We start from the raw sequence: 19,726 nt of genomic DNA, 5'->3' as shown, positions 1-19,726 counted from the left end.
GGCCACAATTATTCACAATTTATAGAGATGATATAGAGTTGGGAAACATTTGTCGTGTATCAAAGTTTGTAGATAACACTAAGTTATCTAGAGTTTGTAGAGCAAAGTGTGCAGAGGACTGTGGAACTTTGCAGAGGAACATAGATACTTTAAGTGAGTGTGCAAAGGTCTGGCAGATGGAATACAATGTTAATAAATGTAAAGTCATCCATTTTAGTAAGAGTAACAGTAAAACGGATTATTACTTGGATGGTAAAAAGTTGCAGCATGCTGCTATTCAGAGGTGTCTGGTGTCCTTGTGCATGATTCAGAGACAGGTGGTCTGCCAGTACAACAAGTAATTAGGAAGGCAAATAGAATTTTGTCCTTCATTGCTAAAGGAATTGAGGTTAAAAGCAAGGAGATTATGTTGCAGCTGCACAGGATGCAGGTGAGGCCATACCTGGAGTACCGTATGCAGGTTTGGTCACCTTACTTGAGAAAGGATGTACTGGCACTAGAGGAGGCGCACAGGAGGTTCACTAGGTTAATTCCAGAGTTGAGGGTGCTGGTTTATGAGGACAGATGGAGTAGATTTGGATTATATACATTGGAATTTAGAAGAATGAGGGGGGGAAATCTTATAAAAACATATCAAATTATGAGGGGGAATAGATAAGATAGAAATAGAGAGGTTTCCATTGGCAGGTGAAACTAGGACAAGAGAGCACAGCATCAAAATTAGGGGAAGCAGATTTAGGAATGAATTGAGAAGGAACTTCTTCACCCAGAGGGTTGTAAGTCTCTGGAATTCCTTGCCCATTGAAGTATTGATGCTACTTCAGTAAACATTTTTAAAGCTAAGATATATATTTTGTTGAAACAGTAAAAGAATTAAGGAATAGTGTGAGAGCAAAGGTGAGTGGAGCTGAGTCTACAAAAAAGGTTAGCCATGATCGTATTGAGTGGCGGAGCAGACTCGAAAGGCCAGATGACCTACTCCAGCTCCTAGTTCTTACGTTCTAAAGCTTCTAGATACCTCACTTCATTCTCGTGATGCTTATTTCACATAAATCTTAGAATGCAAGACAGCTTCATTGTTGGTGCATTAGACTGTACTTTTTGTACAGCCTTCTTGCTTTTTTGCGATGTGGTTACCCTGTCAATATTTTTATCTTACTGTCGTATTAATGGGTATTATTGTCCAGCTGATGGTTTTGTAGTTGCTCCCATTGATTAACAGTAAATCACTGCTGTAACCTTTCTCTTTTTCAGGGAAGTGGTATACTTTGAGGCAATCACCAACTCCTTTAACTTGAAAAAATTACATTAATTATGGTATCTACTAATAAACTGCTCTATTGATTCCTGTGGCTGTTGCAAGTAGGTCATTAGTTCTAAGCTCTTGACACTTATACAAAGCTGATCTTCCAGGACTTTCCACATCTTTATGGGAGCTGTCTGGTTCTCTTCAGATAAACGAGAAGAATTGATTCTATGTGACCCTTTGCCAATCAGTATTTTCAAAGCTTGTTTAACTGATCCTGCCACTGCTTGGTCTGGGAAGCATAGCTGTATACTTTTTTTAGTGATTTAAACTTGGTAAGAATTCCTTGGTTAACAGTTCATCCTGCACATTGTTAAGTATTAAAGGTCAAATGTTGGTTAGACTGAGTCTAGGCATATGCTTTTCAGATTAGAATTTTATTTCAGTTCATACAGCTTCAACTCCAACCCAGTGACTGCTCATTTCACATATCTATAAATCCAATTCTTATCCAATTATCTCTAATCTAACACACAAGGAATCTTGTGGCACAGTGGTAGTGTTCTTACCTCTAAACTAGAGGAGCTGGGTTCAAGTTTAACCTATTCCAGAAGTGTGAAATAACACATCTAAATATCTTAACAAATATGTAACCATTGCTTGTTCCCTAGTTCTATTCAGACTCAGGCAGCCTTTACAGACCTTACAAGATGATAATATTGTTATCAGTTCTTCTGTTTTGCTTGGGGCATGGATAGGGTAAATTGACAAAGTTTTTCCCTGGGGTCGGGGAGTCCAGAACTAGAGGGCATAGATTTAGGGTGAGAGGGGAAAGATATAAAAGAGACCTAAGGGGCAACTTTTTCACACAGAGGGTGGTACAGGTATGGAATGAGCTGCCAGAGGAAGTGGTGGAGGCTGGTACAATTGCAACATTTAAGAGGCATTTGGATGGGTACATGAATAGGAAGGGTTTGGAGGGATATGGGCCGGGTGCTGGCAGGTGGTATTAGATTGGTTTGGGATATCTGGTCAGCATGGACAGGTTGGACTGAAGGGTCTGTACATCTCTATGACTTTATGATATTATCATGGGGCATGTGCTCTCAGCATTGTTTCTATTGTAGTCTCTGTTTTTTGATTTACATTTTACTTTGTGCATATATTGTGTATGTTCAGTACACATTTAATGTTGTCTATTTTTGATTTAAAACTTATTTAAGGACTTGTTCTGTTGATTCTGCACTGTTCCCGATTAAAACTCATTATTTAAGAGCAGTTTTCAATCAGCTGGCTGCTTGCCTAGCTTTGTCCAGTTCAAAGGTACTCACAGTTTGTGAACAAACTGTAATGTTTACTGTTGTATGTTTCTTTTGTTGTCTGTATTTTGGGACTTCTGATCTTTGGAGTACTTTTGAATGCTGTCTGCAATTTCCCCCCATGGCCTTCATGCTGTATCACTGCTTTCTTTGGTCTGTTTTTTTTTAAAGAGACTACAGTGCTGCACATCATGTTGTGATTGCATCTGCTATCTATGGATAATATATGTAAGTTCCATAGATTATCTTGACTTGAAAACCTCTGCACAGCTTATTTACAGATTTGACAATAAACTCTATATCTAGAATGGTACAATACAGAGGTAGTGTTTCAGTGGTCTCAGGTCATGTAGTGATTGCTTGTCATATCTAAACACAAATATGAGGTACAGGGATTCTAATTACTTTAAGACCTTTGGTGGATCTATTTGCGAGTAAAACGAGTACAAAGAGGCACATAGTAACCTCCATCAAATAACTGCACAGAGGCCAGTATCACATCACTAAGTCACCCTTTATTTCCACAAGAATTGTATTTGTCACTGGCCTGGCTTTCTTAGAGCGCTTTGAGAGTGAACAGAACCTCTGACACACCTGTTTATATGCGTTAGCCAGGGCACCCTGATTGACCATGTTAACAGCCCGAATCTGAGAACTCATGTTCTATGAGGTCCACTTGGCTGACTGAGTTACAATCACTAGATCCGTCCCCTTTAAGTCTGGGAATGTAGGCCTGTTCTTTTCCTTGTAGCCTCTTCTGAGGCATTTTCGCAACGGGTCAGATATGGACAGCATATTGTGGACTATAGCCCATCTCTTACGCCCAGAATACTTTGGAAGAAATTCATCCTCTTCTTTAGGTGGTAAAGGCGTTGACATTCACCATTATCCATCTCAGGATCTGAGGTTTTCTTGGCATTAGATGGAGGGGGGAGAACCCATGGGCTCTGACAACCTTTCTGACTATTCTGAGGGACTGGGTATGCTTTACTTCTGCCCTGTTTATGAACTTGCAGCTTTCATGTGGTCCATGGTTTATTCAGGATTGCCTCACCTACCTGAACTTTATATGTCACAGAATCTGACCTCATATTGACCATGCCTCTTAACTTGCATGGCCATTTCCGTAGTTTCGGCACCAAACTACATCCCCTGAAGTAAACTGTCTCCCTCGCTTAGAGGAATCTTGTGTCTGGCATTGGTGTTCCTGATGCTGTTTCACCCTCCACTCCCAGGTCCGGGAAGATCAGATTTACATTGTGCAGAATCTTCTCCCCATTAGTAATTCTGCTGGAGCTATCCCTGCAATTGATGAGAGGTGGTCTGATAAGCAAATAGGAACTGGGACAGTTTGGTATCTACTGAAGCTGTAAGCTGTTTCTTTAAGCGTGCTGATCTTTTTGCCATACCATTGGTATGGTCCAGATGGATGGTACGGAGCTGTCCTTATATGCCAAATGCCATTTGACTTTAGGAAATACTTGAATTTTCTGCTGGTAAGTAATGACCCATTGTCTGTGACCAACACCTCCAGAGCCTGTGTGTTGCAAAAGATGCTTGCAGTTTTTATATCATCATGTTTGATGAATGAAACTCTATGCATACCTAATTACTTTTGAGTGGGCATCCACAATGACTAAGAATGTTGACCCCATGAAATGACTGGCACAGTTCTCATGTAACTGACTATAGGGTTTACTCTGCCATTCTCATAAGTGTAGGGTAGCTGCCAGTGGTAACTTTTGACTTTATTGGCACTATGGGCATTGCCCCACTAACACGGCTATGTCTGCATCCAATCCTGGCCACCAGACATAACTTCTTGCCAACATCTTCATTTTAGATACCCCTGGATGACCCTGGGGGAGCTCAGCTGGTATCTGGCAGGGGCCTTTGCTCAGGGCAATTACTTTTGCTCCTTGTAATAGCTGCTCACATATGGAAGACACAAAATGGCCAACAAGAGATAAATAGGATTAAACAGCCTGACCTAGCATTAAGACACAAAATGGCAGACAAGTAATAAAACAGAATTAAATGCCTGCTTCAGCATTTAAGTGAAATACAATGGTATCTTTGAACAGGGCTACTCCAAGGCGTAGCACAAACAGCCATCAGCGACAGTTCAACAATAGGATCTCTCAGCATAGAAACAAGTTCATTACACTATAGCAAGTGATTGATTCCAGCCTCATTAATGAAGGAATGTTGTCCCATTAGGTGAAAAGAATCAGTGAGAAAAAGGACAATAAATCTCAGTCCATAAGGCAATTAGTCTAACTCATCAGGCAGCTGTGAAAACAACAGCTAAAGTTATTTGGTAGTACTCAGTTGTTTTCTTTTGAGGTTATTCACAATATTAAGACATGGGTTCTAGTTAAAGATTCTTCAGATAATCAGAGATAGATTTCAACATAATTTTAGATACACATATTTAACCAAAATATAGGAGAAGCATTAGGGGAAAACATTTAAACATTGATGTGAAAGTTAATTAGTCTCCTTATCTTTAAAAAGATGCCTAACACGTCCTGTAACAAATAGAGTGTTCCCAACTCATTAAATAGTACTAACGTAGAAGTAGCTGTAAAACATTAGTCCAACTAACTTTATAATACATATTAATACTATGGATCTTATAGTAGCTAGTTACAACCTTGTTTTTTTTTCGATATATATCATTAGGACAGTGGGAAAGTGTAAGAGAAGAAACAGAATTTGATACAGATGCAGAATTCAAGCAGTCCTTAGAGATAAGCAAGTCTGGGACAGGTCCAAAGGAGTACAGCCAATAACTTTGGAATGCAAATTAATAGGATGTATAGACATATCCCAAGGCCTGGAGATTACAGTGTCTGTTAAACACCAAGAGATTATGGGATCCTGGGGCTGTCCATAGGAGCGCTGTCGGGCATTCCTCTCCATGGGCCATCTGTGAGCCAACTCTATCCTGATACCATACAGGCAGACATTGCACAATAGTACTAGATCTTGTTTGGGATTGTAGTTTGCCAACACTTGAGTTGATGACAGCTGCTTCTTCACTCTCCTAAAGGCTACATCTTGTTTACAAGACTATTTCTAAGGCTGATCCTTTTTCAATAGCAGATATAAGAGTTCCAGGATAGAAGCCAGGTTACAGATGACCTTTACATAAAAATTCACCAATCTAAGGAAAGACCTAAGCTCCAATACAGATGATAGAGCCCGGGAACCCTCGCTTTATCTTCCAATGGATATAATCTGGTCTTGTCAACTCGTAGCCCAAGTAGATCACTTAGGGTGCCTGGAACATACATGTTTCCCTTTGAAGGTGTACCCCTGCCTTGGAGAAACCTCTAAGGACTATATCCAAGTTCTCTATGTGCTCTTTATTGGTCTTCAATGCTATTAGCACATCATCCAGATAAGGGGTGACCTGGGGTAGACATTGTAAAATGTTCTCCATCTACTGAAAAATGGCACAGGCTGATGATACCCCAAATGGCAGTCTCGTATATTGGTACAATAATGGGCATAATTTAAGCTTACTTCTGGGAATCCTCATCTAACTGTAATTGCAGGTATGCGTGGCTCATATCCAGCTTTGTAAAGGACAGGTCCATCGCCAGCTTTGCATGTAAATCGTCTATGCATGAGATTGGGTATTTATCCAGCTGTGAGAAGCAGTTTACCATTTGGTTAAAATCTGTACAAAGGCTTCACAATCAGTACAACTGGTGCTGCTCATTCTGCAAACTGTACTGATATGATGATTCCTTTGCTTTCCAACCTCCTAATTTCTGCCTCTATGTTTACAGATAAGTGGCATTGGGTGGGCCTTGCATAATCGTGCAATTGCTTCCTCATCAACATGCAAGTTGGCCTTGTCTCCTTTGACGGCCCCTCAACCTTCCTGAAGAACATTCAGGTTTTTAATTCGGACTTCTCTCAGGCAGCCATTTTCTGATTGAAAAATATGGAGTCAATCAAGCTGAATCTTTCTCAACCAATTTCACTCCATCAGGTTTGGGTCCAAGTCTTTTGCTACAATTAGTGGTAATTGAACCAGCTGCTTCTCATACGAGAAGTGGAGTGAAGTTGTACTCTTAATCTGTAAAGGTTCCCTGGTAGATTCTCAGTCTAGTCAAGATATTATGCAAACTTAGGGGTTGGAGTCGAAAATTAATTTTACTAAAGACTGATTCTACAATCACTGGTATTAGAACCGATGACCATTTAACCTGACATTTATTTTGATTGGGTCTGATTTGGATGTTGGTAAGCAACTTTATTGTTCCAAGCCAGATGAATTTGGGCTTTCCAGGGTATGCACTCTCCTGGATACTGGCCTATGAGTTCTCTTACTTAATTCAGGCCAAGTGGGTCTCTTTTGCTGTCTCACGTCTGCATACCAGCAGCAACTACAATGGATTCTGAAGAAAATATTAACCGTTTACCTGAGGCTTGCCTGTGTTTTGGGGCTTTGCTTTCGGCAAAGAGCCCCTCTGTTCAGGATTTGGCCTGACTGAGGCTATGCAATTGCCTTCACTCAAGTGGCGTTCCCCAAGCTCAGTCAGCCTGGCGAGGGTATCCATTTCCTTTGGCATGTAGTTCCTGTACTCCACTTGTCATATTTTCTAATGACAACGCCAGTTGTGGTGCCTGTTTGAAATCCAGTTGGGCTTCAGCTCATGGGCATTTTTGCATGGTCATATCATTAATACTACATTCCAACAATCTCTCCACATCTTGTTAAGGGTTAAACCAAATCACATGCCTCTGACAGTTGTCTTAACCTTGTCAAAAATCCCCACATGGATTCCTGTAATTCTCAAATTGTCCAGTAAAATCTATAGTGTCTCAGTATTACAGGACGCTTGGAATCATAATATTGCTTGACTAAATCCATCAACTCTTGAAGGATTTTAGCATTTGGTGCCTCAGAAAATGTTACGTTCCGAATAAACAAAAAAAAACTGCTGGTCCACAAGCTGTCAGGAGAATTACTCATTATTTTTCATCTGCCCTAATGTGATTTGCAGAGAAAAAATAATGCATTCTTTCCATGTATTGGGTCCTGTCTTTTATAGCAGGATCGAATGAGCCAAGTTTCCCAAATAATAGCATGATGTCAGAAATGCTTACTCAAAGTCAAAAATGTTGCGAGCAAATCTCTTAAGGCGCTTTTTTCTTTCTTTCGTCACCACTGAAATAACTCCACACAGGCTGATATCCTGTTGCCAAGTCACCCCTTATTTACACATGTATAATACTTGGCACTGGTCCAGCTTCCTCAGAACCAGCTCTAAGTGAACACTACCTCTAACACTCCTGTATATATGTCAGCCAGGGCTCCCTGATTAATAGCCAGGTTAATAGCTCCAGTCACGGAACTCATATTCTATGAGATCCACCTGGCTAACCTCGTTATAATCACTACACTCTGAACATATCCTTTTTCCAGGGTGCTGTGATGTCAAATTGCCTTGGCCTCTGGTCATGTGATGGCATCCTGTTATTTTGCTTATTTGCAGGTTGAACCTTTCTCATGAACACCTTTCTTAAAGCAATAATACTGCAGAGGAGACATTCTTTCTTTGATATTTTTGTATGTGCCGATTGAAAATTTACACACCTCTGAGATTCTCCATTCCCACGTGGCCTTCATGTATCTGCTAGAAAATGTATCTGCATTGATGTCCTTCATTCATCCTTTTTGAGTATGATGTTTAATGAGCCAATTCATAGCACAATCATTTAGTGAAATGACACTGCTGATAAAATAGTATAACCCCTTGGTTATGCTTACTGTATCTTGTCTTGCCATCCTTGAATCATCTATGAGAACATCTGTAATTCTTTGCTTTTGTTAGTCGTGTCAGTAATTTGAGTCAGTTCTGAAGGTATTATATTCTCTAGATGATCTACCTTTACAGCTAGATCTTTTATTTCATGTTTGTCATGTTCTGATATGAATGGATAGGTGAACTATTCACTGTAAACTGATGTATACAGCAATGTCGTGCAATTTTAGGATTCCTTTACCTATAGTGTTCTTAACTCAATGCTGTCTTTAAGGATATGGATGTTTTGGTTCTTCCTATTGTACTTCTCATTCTGTACCTCTTTCTCTGATAACTCATTTTCCATTTATTTTGCTCTGTACATTTTTTCTAGTGATTTGGCCTTCCACAAGCTCTAAAGTTTGATCCAAATGCATGACATTTCTTCTGTTTACGAACACATGTGATTGTGTTTGTGACCCTGACGGAAGAGTGCACTGAATATCAAGCCTCAATTTTCCAAAAAGCTGTCACAAATGTATAAATTACAAAATGAATCACTGAGATGGTTAGTTTGTCTAGCATTGATCACTACCTAAAATAAAAGAAACTCACATCAGGTTTTATTAACAAACAAGGTAACAAAATACATGTGTTATAAACAAAGTTTCCTTTAACAAGTGGCAAAATGGATTATTAAGTATTATTTTGCATATTGAAACTGTACAATCTTTAAATCCTAACACTCACATTCATTCATTTACAAACAGGATGGGCAAAACAGAGAATTTTGCAGAAGTATTATGTGTGAGTAAAAACAAATCACAAATTAAGAGTCCAAATCACAAGAGTGAAATTAGGTGACTTGCTCACAGTTCTTTTGAGTTTTGGTGGTTATTTTATGCTTTTGTTGACTACAGTGATCCTCAACTTAGTAGCTGGGCAGTTGGACCTAGGTTATTGCATAAGTTAGGAGATAATCTTTTGAAAGTGTTTGAGTGCTGCTTTTTTTTCTGTTAGAGGAGGACACAGAGAGACACCTATCTTCACTTGCAGACTACCTGGAGTTTTGAGTGCATTTACTCCTCAGATTTACAACAAAATGCAACTTAAAACAAATCCAAAAGCTGTTGCTGGCCAGTTTTATTTTCAATCAAAAGGCATTAGATTCACAAAAGTATCAAATTCACCTTCTCAAAAACGTTACATGATCTTGTTTTTAACCAGTAAGTAAAAGCCACAGTTTTACATCTGACCTTCAAAATGCAAAAACAAAAACAGTGGACCCTTCTCTGCAATACAGCCATGTCCAAATTTCAATTTTCCAGCTTTACATTTCCAAAGAAAATACATGCAGTGTGTACATTGTGACAACTCTATTATTTCTTGTGTGCATTTTTTGGTGCTGTTTCACTGCATTAATCCTGAAGCCTTTCACCTGAGTTAATTGGAAGTTAGACATTTAGGTAGCCAGTGTGTTCATCTAGCTACTTATGCTAGTGTCTACAGCCAGTAAAATTGTGAGCTTGACTTTCCAATTAAAATATTTTGTATTTCAGTGTGTGCAAAGGCCAAAATAGGCTAAACTATCGATTTAAATCTTTCACAATATTTTCAGTTTTGGTTATGAAATTATCAACAGGCTCATCCAATTCCTGCCTCAGGCCTTGAAATTGACTGGTTGGTCCTGAAATTTACAACATTTTCTTTTAAGATGCCTTTAATGAAGCTACTTAATGACAGTCTGCACTTTGTTGAAATTTCTCAAAACTTCATAGACACTGTTAGCCTCCCATTTCTTTGCTGTCCAGAGATTTGGCGACAGTCAGTGCTGCGGCTCTATAGCAACCAATTGGGGGTATATAGTAACACAGTTAGCAAGATATGCACACATCAATATTAGATCAGGGCATTTACTGTCAGGGGCTGTCAATTAGGTCACTCAAGGGTGTGGGCTATCAACAGTCCATTGGGTTTATCCACAGAAACTCAAGAACATGGGGTGAGGGTATGGGGGTTGGGGTGGGGGTGGGGGGTATATGCTATGGGACAGTGACCAAGGAACCTATTCTTTGAGAGTGGGGACTGAAAGCAGGGGAAAGGAGGAGAAGACAATTAAGAAGTAGACGGCGACAGTATTTGCTAAGGTGAGACTATGGTAAAACATGAATGGGAAGGGAGGGAAATTCATCCACAGTTGAGGGGGGAACATGTTCATTTCATGTGGCAGGGGCTGGGAGGAAATGTTGGCAAGTGCATGGCTCATGTAGATGGGCTGGATGGGAACCTAGGGAGGTGTAAGGCCTATGGCATTCACAGGATGGGGACCTGGATGGTCATGGCCTTGCTAATATGTAGAAGTGTTGGCTGGAAGCTAATAGCCAAAGAATGCTCATCAGATAGAAATTCAAAGTACACAACGTAAAAGAAAATGGCTGAGACCAAACTCAAAGTGAGTGTGGTGTTATCAACCTGTGAGTCAGGGGCTGCAGGACCCACCATCGTGAGGTCCATGAAAGGAATAAAATATCACACATGGAACTGACCTGCAAGGTCCCTAAACCTGACAATTCAAATGATGAAGGACTCTTGCCCAAAACTTTGATTCTCTTGCTCCTCGGATGCTGCCTGACCTACTGTGATTTTCTAGCACCCACTCTCAACTCTGATCTCCAGCATCTGCAGCCCTCACTTTCTCCTGGGTATGTCCATTACCAATAAGAAACAATCTAACCACCAGGACCCAGGGGTTATCATTGACCAGAAAGTCAACTGGACTCACCACATAAACACTGTGGCTACAAGAGCAGGTCAGAGGCTAGGAATACTGTGGTGAGTAAGTCACCTCCTGACTCCCCAGAGTCTGTCCACCATCAATAAGGCACAAGTCAGGAGTGTGGCATATTTCCCATTTGCATGGATGAGTGCAGCTCCAACAACACTCAAGAAGCTTGACACCATTCAGGACAAAGCAGCTTGCTTGATTGGTACTGCATCTACAAACATCCACTTCCTCCACCACCAAGGCTTAATATTATTGCAGCAGTGTGCACTATCTACAAGATGCACTGCAGGAGTTCACCAAAGATCCTCAGACAGCACCTTGCAAACCCACAACCACTTCTATCTAAAAAGGCAAGGGGAGCAAATATATGGGAACACCATCACCTTCAGATTCTCCTTCAAGCCACTCATCACCCTGACTTGGAAATATATCACCATTCCTTCGCTGTCGCTGGATCAAAATCCTGGAATTCCTTCCCTAATGGCATTGTGGACTACAGCAGCTCAAAAACGCAGCTCACCACCACTTTCTCAATGGCAGCTGGGGACGGGCAATAAATACTAACCAGCCAGCAATGCCCACATCCCACAAATGAACAAATGAAAAAAAATCTAATGCTGTTCCTCAAGCAAGACCCTGGACCGTTCACTTTCAAGACAGACAGAAAGAAAGAAACTCTTCATTCTCGTTTGTATTTTTCAATACTTTGATGGGTCTGAGGAATAGACTGGCATTTTTGTGGCCATCAATGTGGCTCCAGGATGATATGTTGCCACCCTGGTTTCAGGGTCAAGAATGTCACAGAGCAGTCACAAGACGTTTTTTTAGAGGGAGGTTGAACAGCAAGAAGTTATGGTCCATGTTTGTATTAATGACTTAGGTAGGAAAAAAGATGTAGTCCTACAATTGCAATTTAGAGAGCTACGTAGAAACCTAGCAAGCAGGACCACAAAGGTGATCACCTCTGGATTACTCCCATTGCCATGTGCAAGCAAGTACAGAAAATGATTTGGATAGATTGTTGGCACTTAAAGTTGACAAGACACTGCAACTGGATGAGATGCCAACAAGAAGTTTGAAGGAAATGACAGTAGGACTTACGGGGGCACTGCCCATTATATTTCAGTCTTCCCTGGAGTCTAGGAAGGTGCCAGAAAACTGGCTGACTGTGAACATTACACCCTCCTTTAAGAAAGGTAGTCAGGTTAATCTCAGCAATTACAGACCAGTTAGCTTATCGTTAGTGGTGGGAAAACATCTACAAACAATTATTCAGGATAAAAATAGTAAGCACATAGGAAAAGGTGGGTTGATTACGGTAGAATCAGAACAGATTTCTAAAGGACAAATCATATTTAACTAACTTGCTGGAATTTTCTTTTGAAAAGGTAACAGAAATGGGCAATAAAGGTAACACTGTTGATGTGATATACCTGGATTTTCAGAAGGAGTTTAATATAGTGTTACATATAAGAAAGATGGGAAGGAAAAAACAGAGAACTATAGAACTATGACATCAGCGGTGGGCAAGTTGTTGGAAGGAATTCTGAGGGACAGAACTTACATATATAGAGGAACCCCAATTATCTGAATTTCAGAATATCGGAACAAGATTGCAAGGTGTCGATGCTTGGCTAAACGATATAATCCGGTCGATTATCTGGCATTCAGTTAACTGAATGAAATATTCACTGCCCATGTCCTTTGGATAATTGAGGTTCCTCTGTATTTGGAAAGGCAAGAACTAATTAGGCTTTGTCAACATGGCTTGTGCATGGGAAATTGTGTCTCACTAATCTGATGGAATGTTTTGAGGAAGTGACAAAGAGGATTGATGAAGGCAGAGTGGTGGAGGTGGTCAATATGGACTTCAGTAAGGCATTTGACAAGGTTCCGCATGGTAGACCTGGACAGTCCCCGACCTCAAATTCACCTGGACAGTCCCCGACCTCAAATTCACCTGGACAGACCCCGACCTCAAATTCACCTGGATAGTCCCCGACCTCAAATTCACCTGGACAGTCCCCGACCTCAAATTCACCTGGACAGTCTCAGATTCCTCCCTCCCCTTCCTCGACCTTTCTATTTCTATCTCAGACGACCGAATCAACACGGACATCTACTACAAACCAACCGACTCCCACAGCTACCTGGACTACACCTCCTCCCATCCTGCCCCCTGTAAAAACGCCATCCCATTCTCCCAATTCCTTCGACTCCGCCGCATCTGCTCCCAGGAGGACCAGTTCCAAAAACGCACATCCCAGATAGCCTCCTTCTTCAAGGACCGCAATTTCCCCCCCGACGTGGTCGACGATGCCCTCCACCGCATCTCTTCCACTTCCCGATCCTCCGCCCTTGAACCCCGCCCCTCCAACCGCCACCAGGACAGAACCCCACTGGTCCTCACCTACCACCCCACTAACCTCCATGTACAGCGCATCATCCGCCGCCATTTCCGCCACCTCCAAACGGACCCCACCACCAAGGATATATTTCCCTCCCCTCCCCTATCAGCATTCCGTAAAGACCACTCCCTCCGTGACTCCCTCGTCAGATCCACACCCCCCACCAACCCAACCTCCACTCCCGGCACCTTCCCATCCAACCGCAGGAGGTGCAAGACTTGCGCCCACACCTCCCCCCTCACCTCCCTCCAAGGCCCCAAAGGAAACTTCCATATCCGCCACAGATTCACCTGTACCTCCACACATATCATCTATTGCATCCTTTGCACCCGATGTGGCCTCCTCTATATTGGGGAGACGGGCCGCCTACTTGCGGAGCGTTTCAGGGAACACCTCTGGGACACCCGGACCAACCAACCCAACCACCCTGTAGCTCAACATTTCAATTCCCCCTCCCACTCCACCAAGGATATGCAGGTCTTTGGACTCCTCCATCGTCAGACCACAGCGAAACGACGGTTGGAGGAAGAACGCCTCATCTTCCGGCTAGGAACCCTCCAACCACAAGGGATGAACTCGGATTTCACCAGTTTCCTCATTTCCCCTCCCCCCAGCCTGTCTCAGTCAAATCCATCAAATTCAGCACCGCCTTCCTAACCTGCAATCTTCTTCCCGACCTCTCCGCCCCCACCCCAGTCTGACCTATCACCCTCACCTTGACCTCTTTCCACCTATCACATTTCCGACGCCCCTCCCCCAAGTCCCTCCTCCCTATCTTTTATCTTAGCCTGCTGGACCAACTTTCCTCATTCCTGAAGAAGGGCTAATGCCCGAAACGTCGATTCTCCTGTTCCCTAGATGCTGCCTGACCTGCTGCGCTTTTCCAGCAACACATTTCCATCTCTGATCTCCAGCATCTGCAGACCTCACTTTCTTCCCATGGTAGACTGATTAGCAAGGTTGGATCACACGGAATGCAGAGAGAACTAGCCATTTGGATCCATAACTAGCTCGAAGGTAGGAGACAGAGAGTGGTGGTGGAGGGTTGCTTTTCGGACTGGAGATCTGTGACCCGCTGCATGCCGCAAGGATTGGTGTGGGGCCCACCGCGTTTTGTCATAAATATCAATGATTTGGATTAGTAAGTTGACAGAAGACACCAAAATCAGTGCTGTAGTGGGCAGCCAAGAAGTACAATGAGATGGACTGAGGAGTGACAAATGGAGCTTAATTTAGATATATGCAGGGTGCTGAATTTTGGTAAGGCAAATCACGGCAGGATTTACACAATTAATGTCCTGGAAAGAGTTGCCGACCAAAGAGACCTTGGAGTGCAGGTTTATAGTTCCTTGAAAGTGGAGTTACAGGTAGACAGGATAATGAAGAAGGTGTTTGGTACACTTGCATTTATTGATCAGTGCATTGAGTATAGGAGTTGGGGGGGGTCACCTTGCGGCTGTACAGAACATTGGCTTGGCCATTTTTGGAATATTGCGTGCAATTCTGGTCTCCCAGCTGTAGGAAAGATGTGAAACTTGAAAGGGTTCAGAAAAGATTTGCAAGGATGTTGGCAGGGGTTAGAAGGTTTGAGCTATAGGGAGAGACCGGGGCTATTTTCCCTGGAGGTCGGAGGCTGAGGGGGAGATCTTATACAAGTTCATAAAAATCATAAGATAGCGTGAACAGCCAAGACCTTTCCCCCATGGTAGGGGAGTCCAAAACTAGAAGGTATAGGTTTAAGGAGAGAGGGGAAACTTTTTCACACAGAGGTTGGTGAATGTATGAAACGAGCTGCAGTAGGAAGTGGAGGAGGCTGGTAGACTTACAACATTTAAAAGGCATCTGGATGAGTAAATGAATAGGAAGTGTTTGGAGGGTATGGGCAAATACTAGAATAATTTAGGATGTCTGGTTGCCATGGATGAGTTGGAAGGAAGTTGTATGTTTCCATGCCCTCTGATTCTATGAATACAACAGACTTGCGATGAAAGTTATAAGTCATTGTACAAAAAGGACAGCAGCAATGTGATAGGAAATTCAGTAATGATCAATGGATATTCTTCAAGTTGGAGGAAGGCTTGGACTTCCATGGGATCGAACCTTTGCTTTTCCTAATATATATGTTGATATTCTACATTTTTGTGTGCATGGGGAAAATTTCTAAGTATGCAGATGACACTAAACTTGGACAGTCTAAGTCTCCAAAAGGACACTAAACAAGTTTATGGAGTGAACGGATATGTGGCAAATGATGGTCAATACAGAGAAGTGTGAGGTGATGCACTTTAGTCAAAAGAACATTGAAAGACAATATGAAATAGGGTTTACAATTCTAAAAGAAATAGGAGCAGAAAAACCTGGGTACTTATGGGCACAGATAATTGAAGGTGGTAGGACAGGAGAACATAGAACATAGAACATAGAACATAGAAGAATACAGCGCAGTACAGGCCCTTGGGCCCTCGATGTTGCGCCGATCCAAGCCCACCTAAACTACACTAACCCACTATCCTCCATATACCTATCCAATGCCCTCTTAAATGCCCATAAAGAGGGAGAGCCCTCTTAAATGCCCATAAAGAGAGAGCAGTTAAAGTGTACAGTGCTCCTGGGCTTCATTAATAAGGCATAGAGTATAAGAGCTAGGAGGTGATGTTGAACTTGTACAACATTTGTCCAATCCCAGCTGAAGAACTGTGTCACACGAAAGGAAAGCAGAGTTCAGAGATGATTTACAAGCATAGTTCCAGGAATGAGAAACTTCAGTGATGAGGACAGATTGAAGGAACTGGGACATTCTTGTTGGAAAGAAGGCAGCTGAGAGAAAATCTGATAGAGGTTTTCAGGATCATGAGTGGGCTGTATAGATGGGGAGAAGCTTTTCCCATTTGTAAAACAAGAAACAATGAGAAGGCATAGATTTAAAGCGATATGCAAATGATGATGCGAGAAAAACTTTATCAGACAGTTTGGATATAGAATGAACTGCCTGGAAATGTGTTGTATTCATGTTCAATTGAGGTATTAAAGATGATTTTGGATGATTATTTGGTTAAAAATGGTATTCTAGGATATGGGAATAGAGCAGGGGACTAGTACTAGATAATAGAATCAGTGTTGGCATGATGAGCCAAATGAACTCCTTTTGCACCAAAACAATTCTGTGATTTTGCTCCTATGTCTCAATGCAGTAATTCCAGTGCAGAAGAAAAAATGTGGCACCTCAAGCTGGTTATGAATAATCTAATGAAATACTAACTATTTAGCTTCTTGAGCCTAATCTAGCATTCATTCATATGCACATCTTTATTGTGAAGTCACTAAACAAACTAAGTACATATATGGTGGCAGTGTGTCAGCATTACATAATGATAGTGCTTCTCAAACCTTTCCCACATGATCTCAATTAAGCGAGAATAGAAAATAGTCACAAATCAATGGGGTGTGGGGTGTTATGAGGGGAAAGGGCATTTGAGATTTTTGAATCAGAGCTGGCTACCTCAAAATTTCAGCTGCCCTCCTCTCCCCACCCCTACTTTGGCAAACCCTCCCATATGGTAGTTGAATCTGAAATGGCAAAGATCAGTGTATCTTGGGCCACTTGATCTGGGGGTGCAAGGTCAGGTTACAGCAACAAGAGCTGTTAAGAAGTCGTCTACAAAAGCTTTGTTAAGTATGTGACTGAGTGCTGAGCTGTCAGCCTGAGATCTGACACCATCATTCTCAAATTTAAAATGATCATCAATTGTCGCCAGTGGAAGAGTTCCAAAATTCGACCACCCTTTGCCAGTTTCCTAATTTCACCTCCGAAAGATCTAGGTGACAAAGAGCAGGCAACTGGCGCCAGTAATGATGCTTAATTAATGAGCTGGATGGGCTGAACGGCCTTCCTCTGCGATTGTGTGGTTGTGTTTTGTCTTCAAAACGTGGAGTAGGCTTTCCAACCAGCAGAAATTGATTATTGTCCGCCAACCCAACTTCTGCTATGTACCAAACATTTCTAACGGCGAGTTAGGTTTGAACTGGTCTCTTGTCACTGGGCACCAATAATACCCCCCTACCCCCAAAACCATCTGACAAGTTTTACCCACCATCGCTACCTGACTGCTGGTCGGCGCCACACGGCCTGCACACCATTCGGGAAATGTCAAAATACTCTCGCTTGGTGCATTGTTGCACGGTTTGGAAAGGCAGAGAGAGGATGACGGTCTGGGTAGAGGGCAGATGTAGCAGGAGCAGCGGTGCCCAGAACGACACTACCTCCCCAACTGTCATGGCCATGAGCCAACCGTCACTCCACCCCGCCCCCCGGCTCTCCCACAATACACCGGGGGAGGCAGCTGGTCCTGACAGCTCTCCACTTCAATATAACCGCAATGGGAAAAAAAATGATTAAGCTTTGGTGCAGATAAAAAATATTGATTTAAACATGCAAAGCCTACTGGAGAATTCTGAACCTGAATCCACAGTATGTTTGTACAGGAAAAGGGGCCTTGATTTATTATATTTGAATACATAGCTGCCAGGACTTCTCCCTCCGGAGGCGGCGGAAGCGCCATCGTGTCGGTGGCTGAGGCACCAAGCGGCGGCGGAGGTGGCGGGCAGTTGGTCGGTGTGGACAGACTCCTGTCTCATTTTAACGCGGCTTTTTCTGTCCTTCCAAAGGGGTGGGTGTTGGGAAGCAGCGGTTCGTGTGCTGAGGCGTTGGGCGTCTTGCTCCTTCGGGGTCGGGTGGGAAAACCGGGCCTTTGCTGCAGAGGAGCGAGTCCGTACTGGGGCGGTGGAGTTTGGAGAGTGAATGTAGTAGAACTGTGGGCCAGGCCATTTACCTCATTGTCGCTTAGATTTTTTTCCTTTCGCTTGCAGCTCCCGCCCGCTCTAAGCCTTTTTTTTGTTCAGCGGGCTACGTCCTGAACACATTGAATCCTTAGATAGGTTAGGTTCACCCCGCTCCACCTTAGTTGTCTCTCTTTCATCTCGGCGATCTGCAACTTAAATAGGCGAAAACTTAAAAATATGGGAGGAACAAAACACTTAAATGATTATATGTGGGAGACGTTTGAGTTTTGATTTAATTCTTTCAGTATGGCATAAGTTTGAACAGTTCCCGATAATGTTGTGAAGAGCCTTCTTTATCCAGTTAGCTTTATTATCACACCCATAATTTGAATGCAGTTTTCCCAGGCAAATAAGTATATTTGAATAAGAAATGCTTTATCAAAGGAAAAAGCTTTATTATATATTGGTTTCAATCGCCATAATCGCTAATTTAGAAATGTGTGTGTAGTCGGTGATTTTGACCTGCAAAAGCATTGAAGCGTTTCTGATGTACTTCCTTTTAATCCATTGCTTTGCTGGCACCATCTCTTGAATTTCCTGCTGAACCCCTCTACCATTTCAGACTCCTGAAGATTCTTCTTAAAACTTAAATCTTTGACTTAAGCTTTAATCAATTGCCTAAAGTAGTTTGATAAACTTCTGATAATACTGGTCATTTTCACAGAATGTTTGAGATTTTTATTATTTTTATCATTTCTAGGAAAGAAGAATCATTGGTTTAACACTCAGAGCCGTTATCAACTTTTAAATCAGCACTTGCTATATCTGTACCAGTGGGAATGTTATGTTCTCTAATTTAACAAAGTTGTAGCCTACTGTAAATGCATTTTTTTCTGTTATAGAAAATATTCACAAATCGATGAAATGACAGAGGCTATTTACTTTGTGTTAAGTCATTAAAGATTCTTTTGAATTTGAAAATTGATTTGGTTCATGCAATTTTGGTGTGGAATGACTTTATTGAAATGTTTTAATTAGTAAAGTTTGTTCAGTAGCAGGTGCTTGAAAATCATAGCTTGATAATCCCAACATTATTTTGATTCTAATTGCATTTATTACAGGTTTGATCTTGTTCATTTTTTTTCTTGCAGCTATAGAATTGATTGTAACGAACTTATTCGTGTGTCTTAAAAGAAACCTTTTTACAGGTTAGTGTTATACAAATGGTAGGTGACTGAAAATTGTCTAACTGGGATAAACTACTAATCTTTTATTGTCATGCAACACTGACTTTTTTTTAGTTTTTTTTTATTACAAATGTTGTGATTCAGTTATGAATAGTAACTTCTAAACCAAAGGGAAAGTGAAAATAAAGTTTTCTTAAATGTATCAATTTCCAAGCAGCTGCATGTGTAGGAATTTGT

General features: G+C 41.8%; 2 protein-coding genes across 10 annotated transcripts in view; one reads left to right on the top strand and one right to left on the bottom strand.

Moving 5' to 3' along the window:
* The window catches only part of tmem67 (transmembrane protein 67), a 208,576-nt gene extending 190,772 nt beyond the window's left edge, over nt 1–17,804 (bottom strand). The window contains exon 1 of the mRNA XM_087985875.1: nt 17,615–17,804. Coding sequence (XP_087842001.1) covers nt 17,615–17,804 — 190 coding nt within the window. The remainder of the gene's footprint in view (nt 1–17,614) is intronic.
* A 133-nt stretch (nt 17,805–17,937) lies between these two features.
* Nucleotides 17,938–19,726, top strand: part of LOC122548994 (RNA-binding protein 12-like) — a 38,240-nt gene continuing 36,451 nt past the window's right edge. For 4 of the 9 annotated variants that reach the window (XR_015757018.1, XR_015757017.1, XR_015757016.1 and 1 more), the window contains exons 1-2: nt 18,080–18,190; nt 19,454–19,510. The gene's annotated coding sequence lies outside the window, so the exon portion shown is untranslated. The other 5 variants (XM_043688071.2, XM_043688068.2, XR_006311377.2 and 2 more) reach the window with 5 other exon arrangements.

The sequence above is a fragment of the Chiloscyllium plagiosum genome, unplaced genomic scaffold (genome assembly GCF_037043375.1).
Source record: "Chiloscyllium plagiosum isolate Xiang-an unplaced genomic scaffold, Cpla_swu_hap1 HiC_scaffold_4, whole genome shotgun sequence".
In the NCBI taxonomy this organism is placed as follows: Eukaryota; Metazoa; Chordata; class Chondrichthyes; order Orectolobiformes; family Hemiscylliidae; genus Chiloscyllium; species Chiloscyllium plagiosum.
This window is presented reverse-complemented; position numbering and strand designations above follow the sequence as displayed.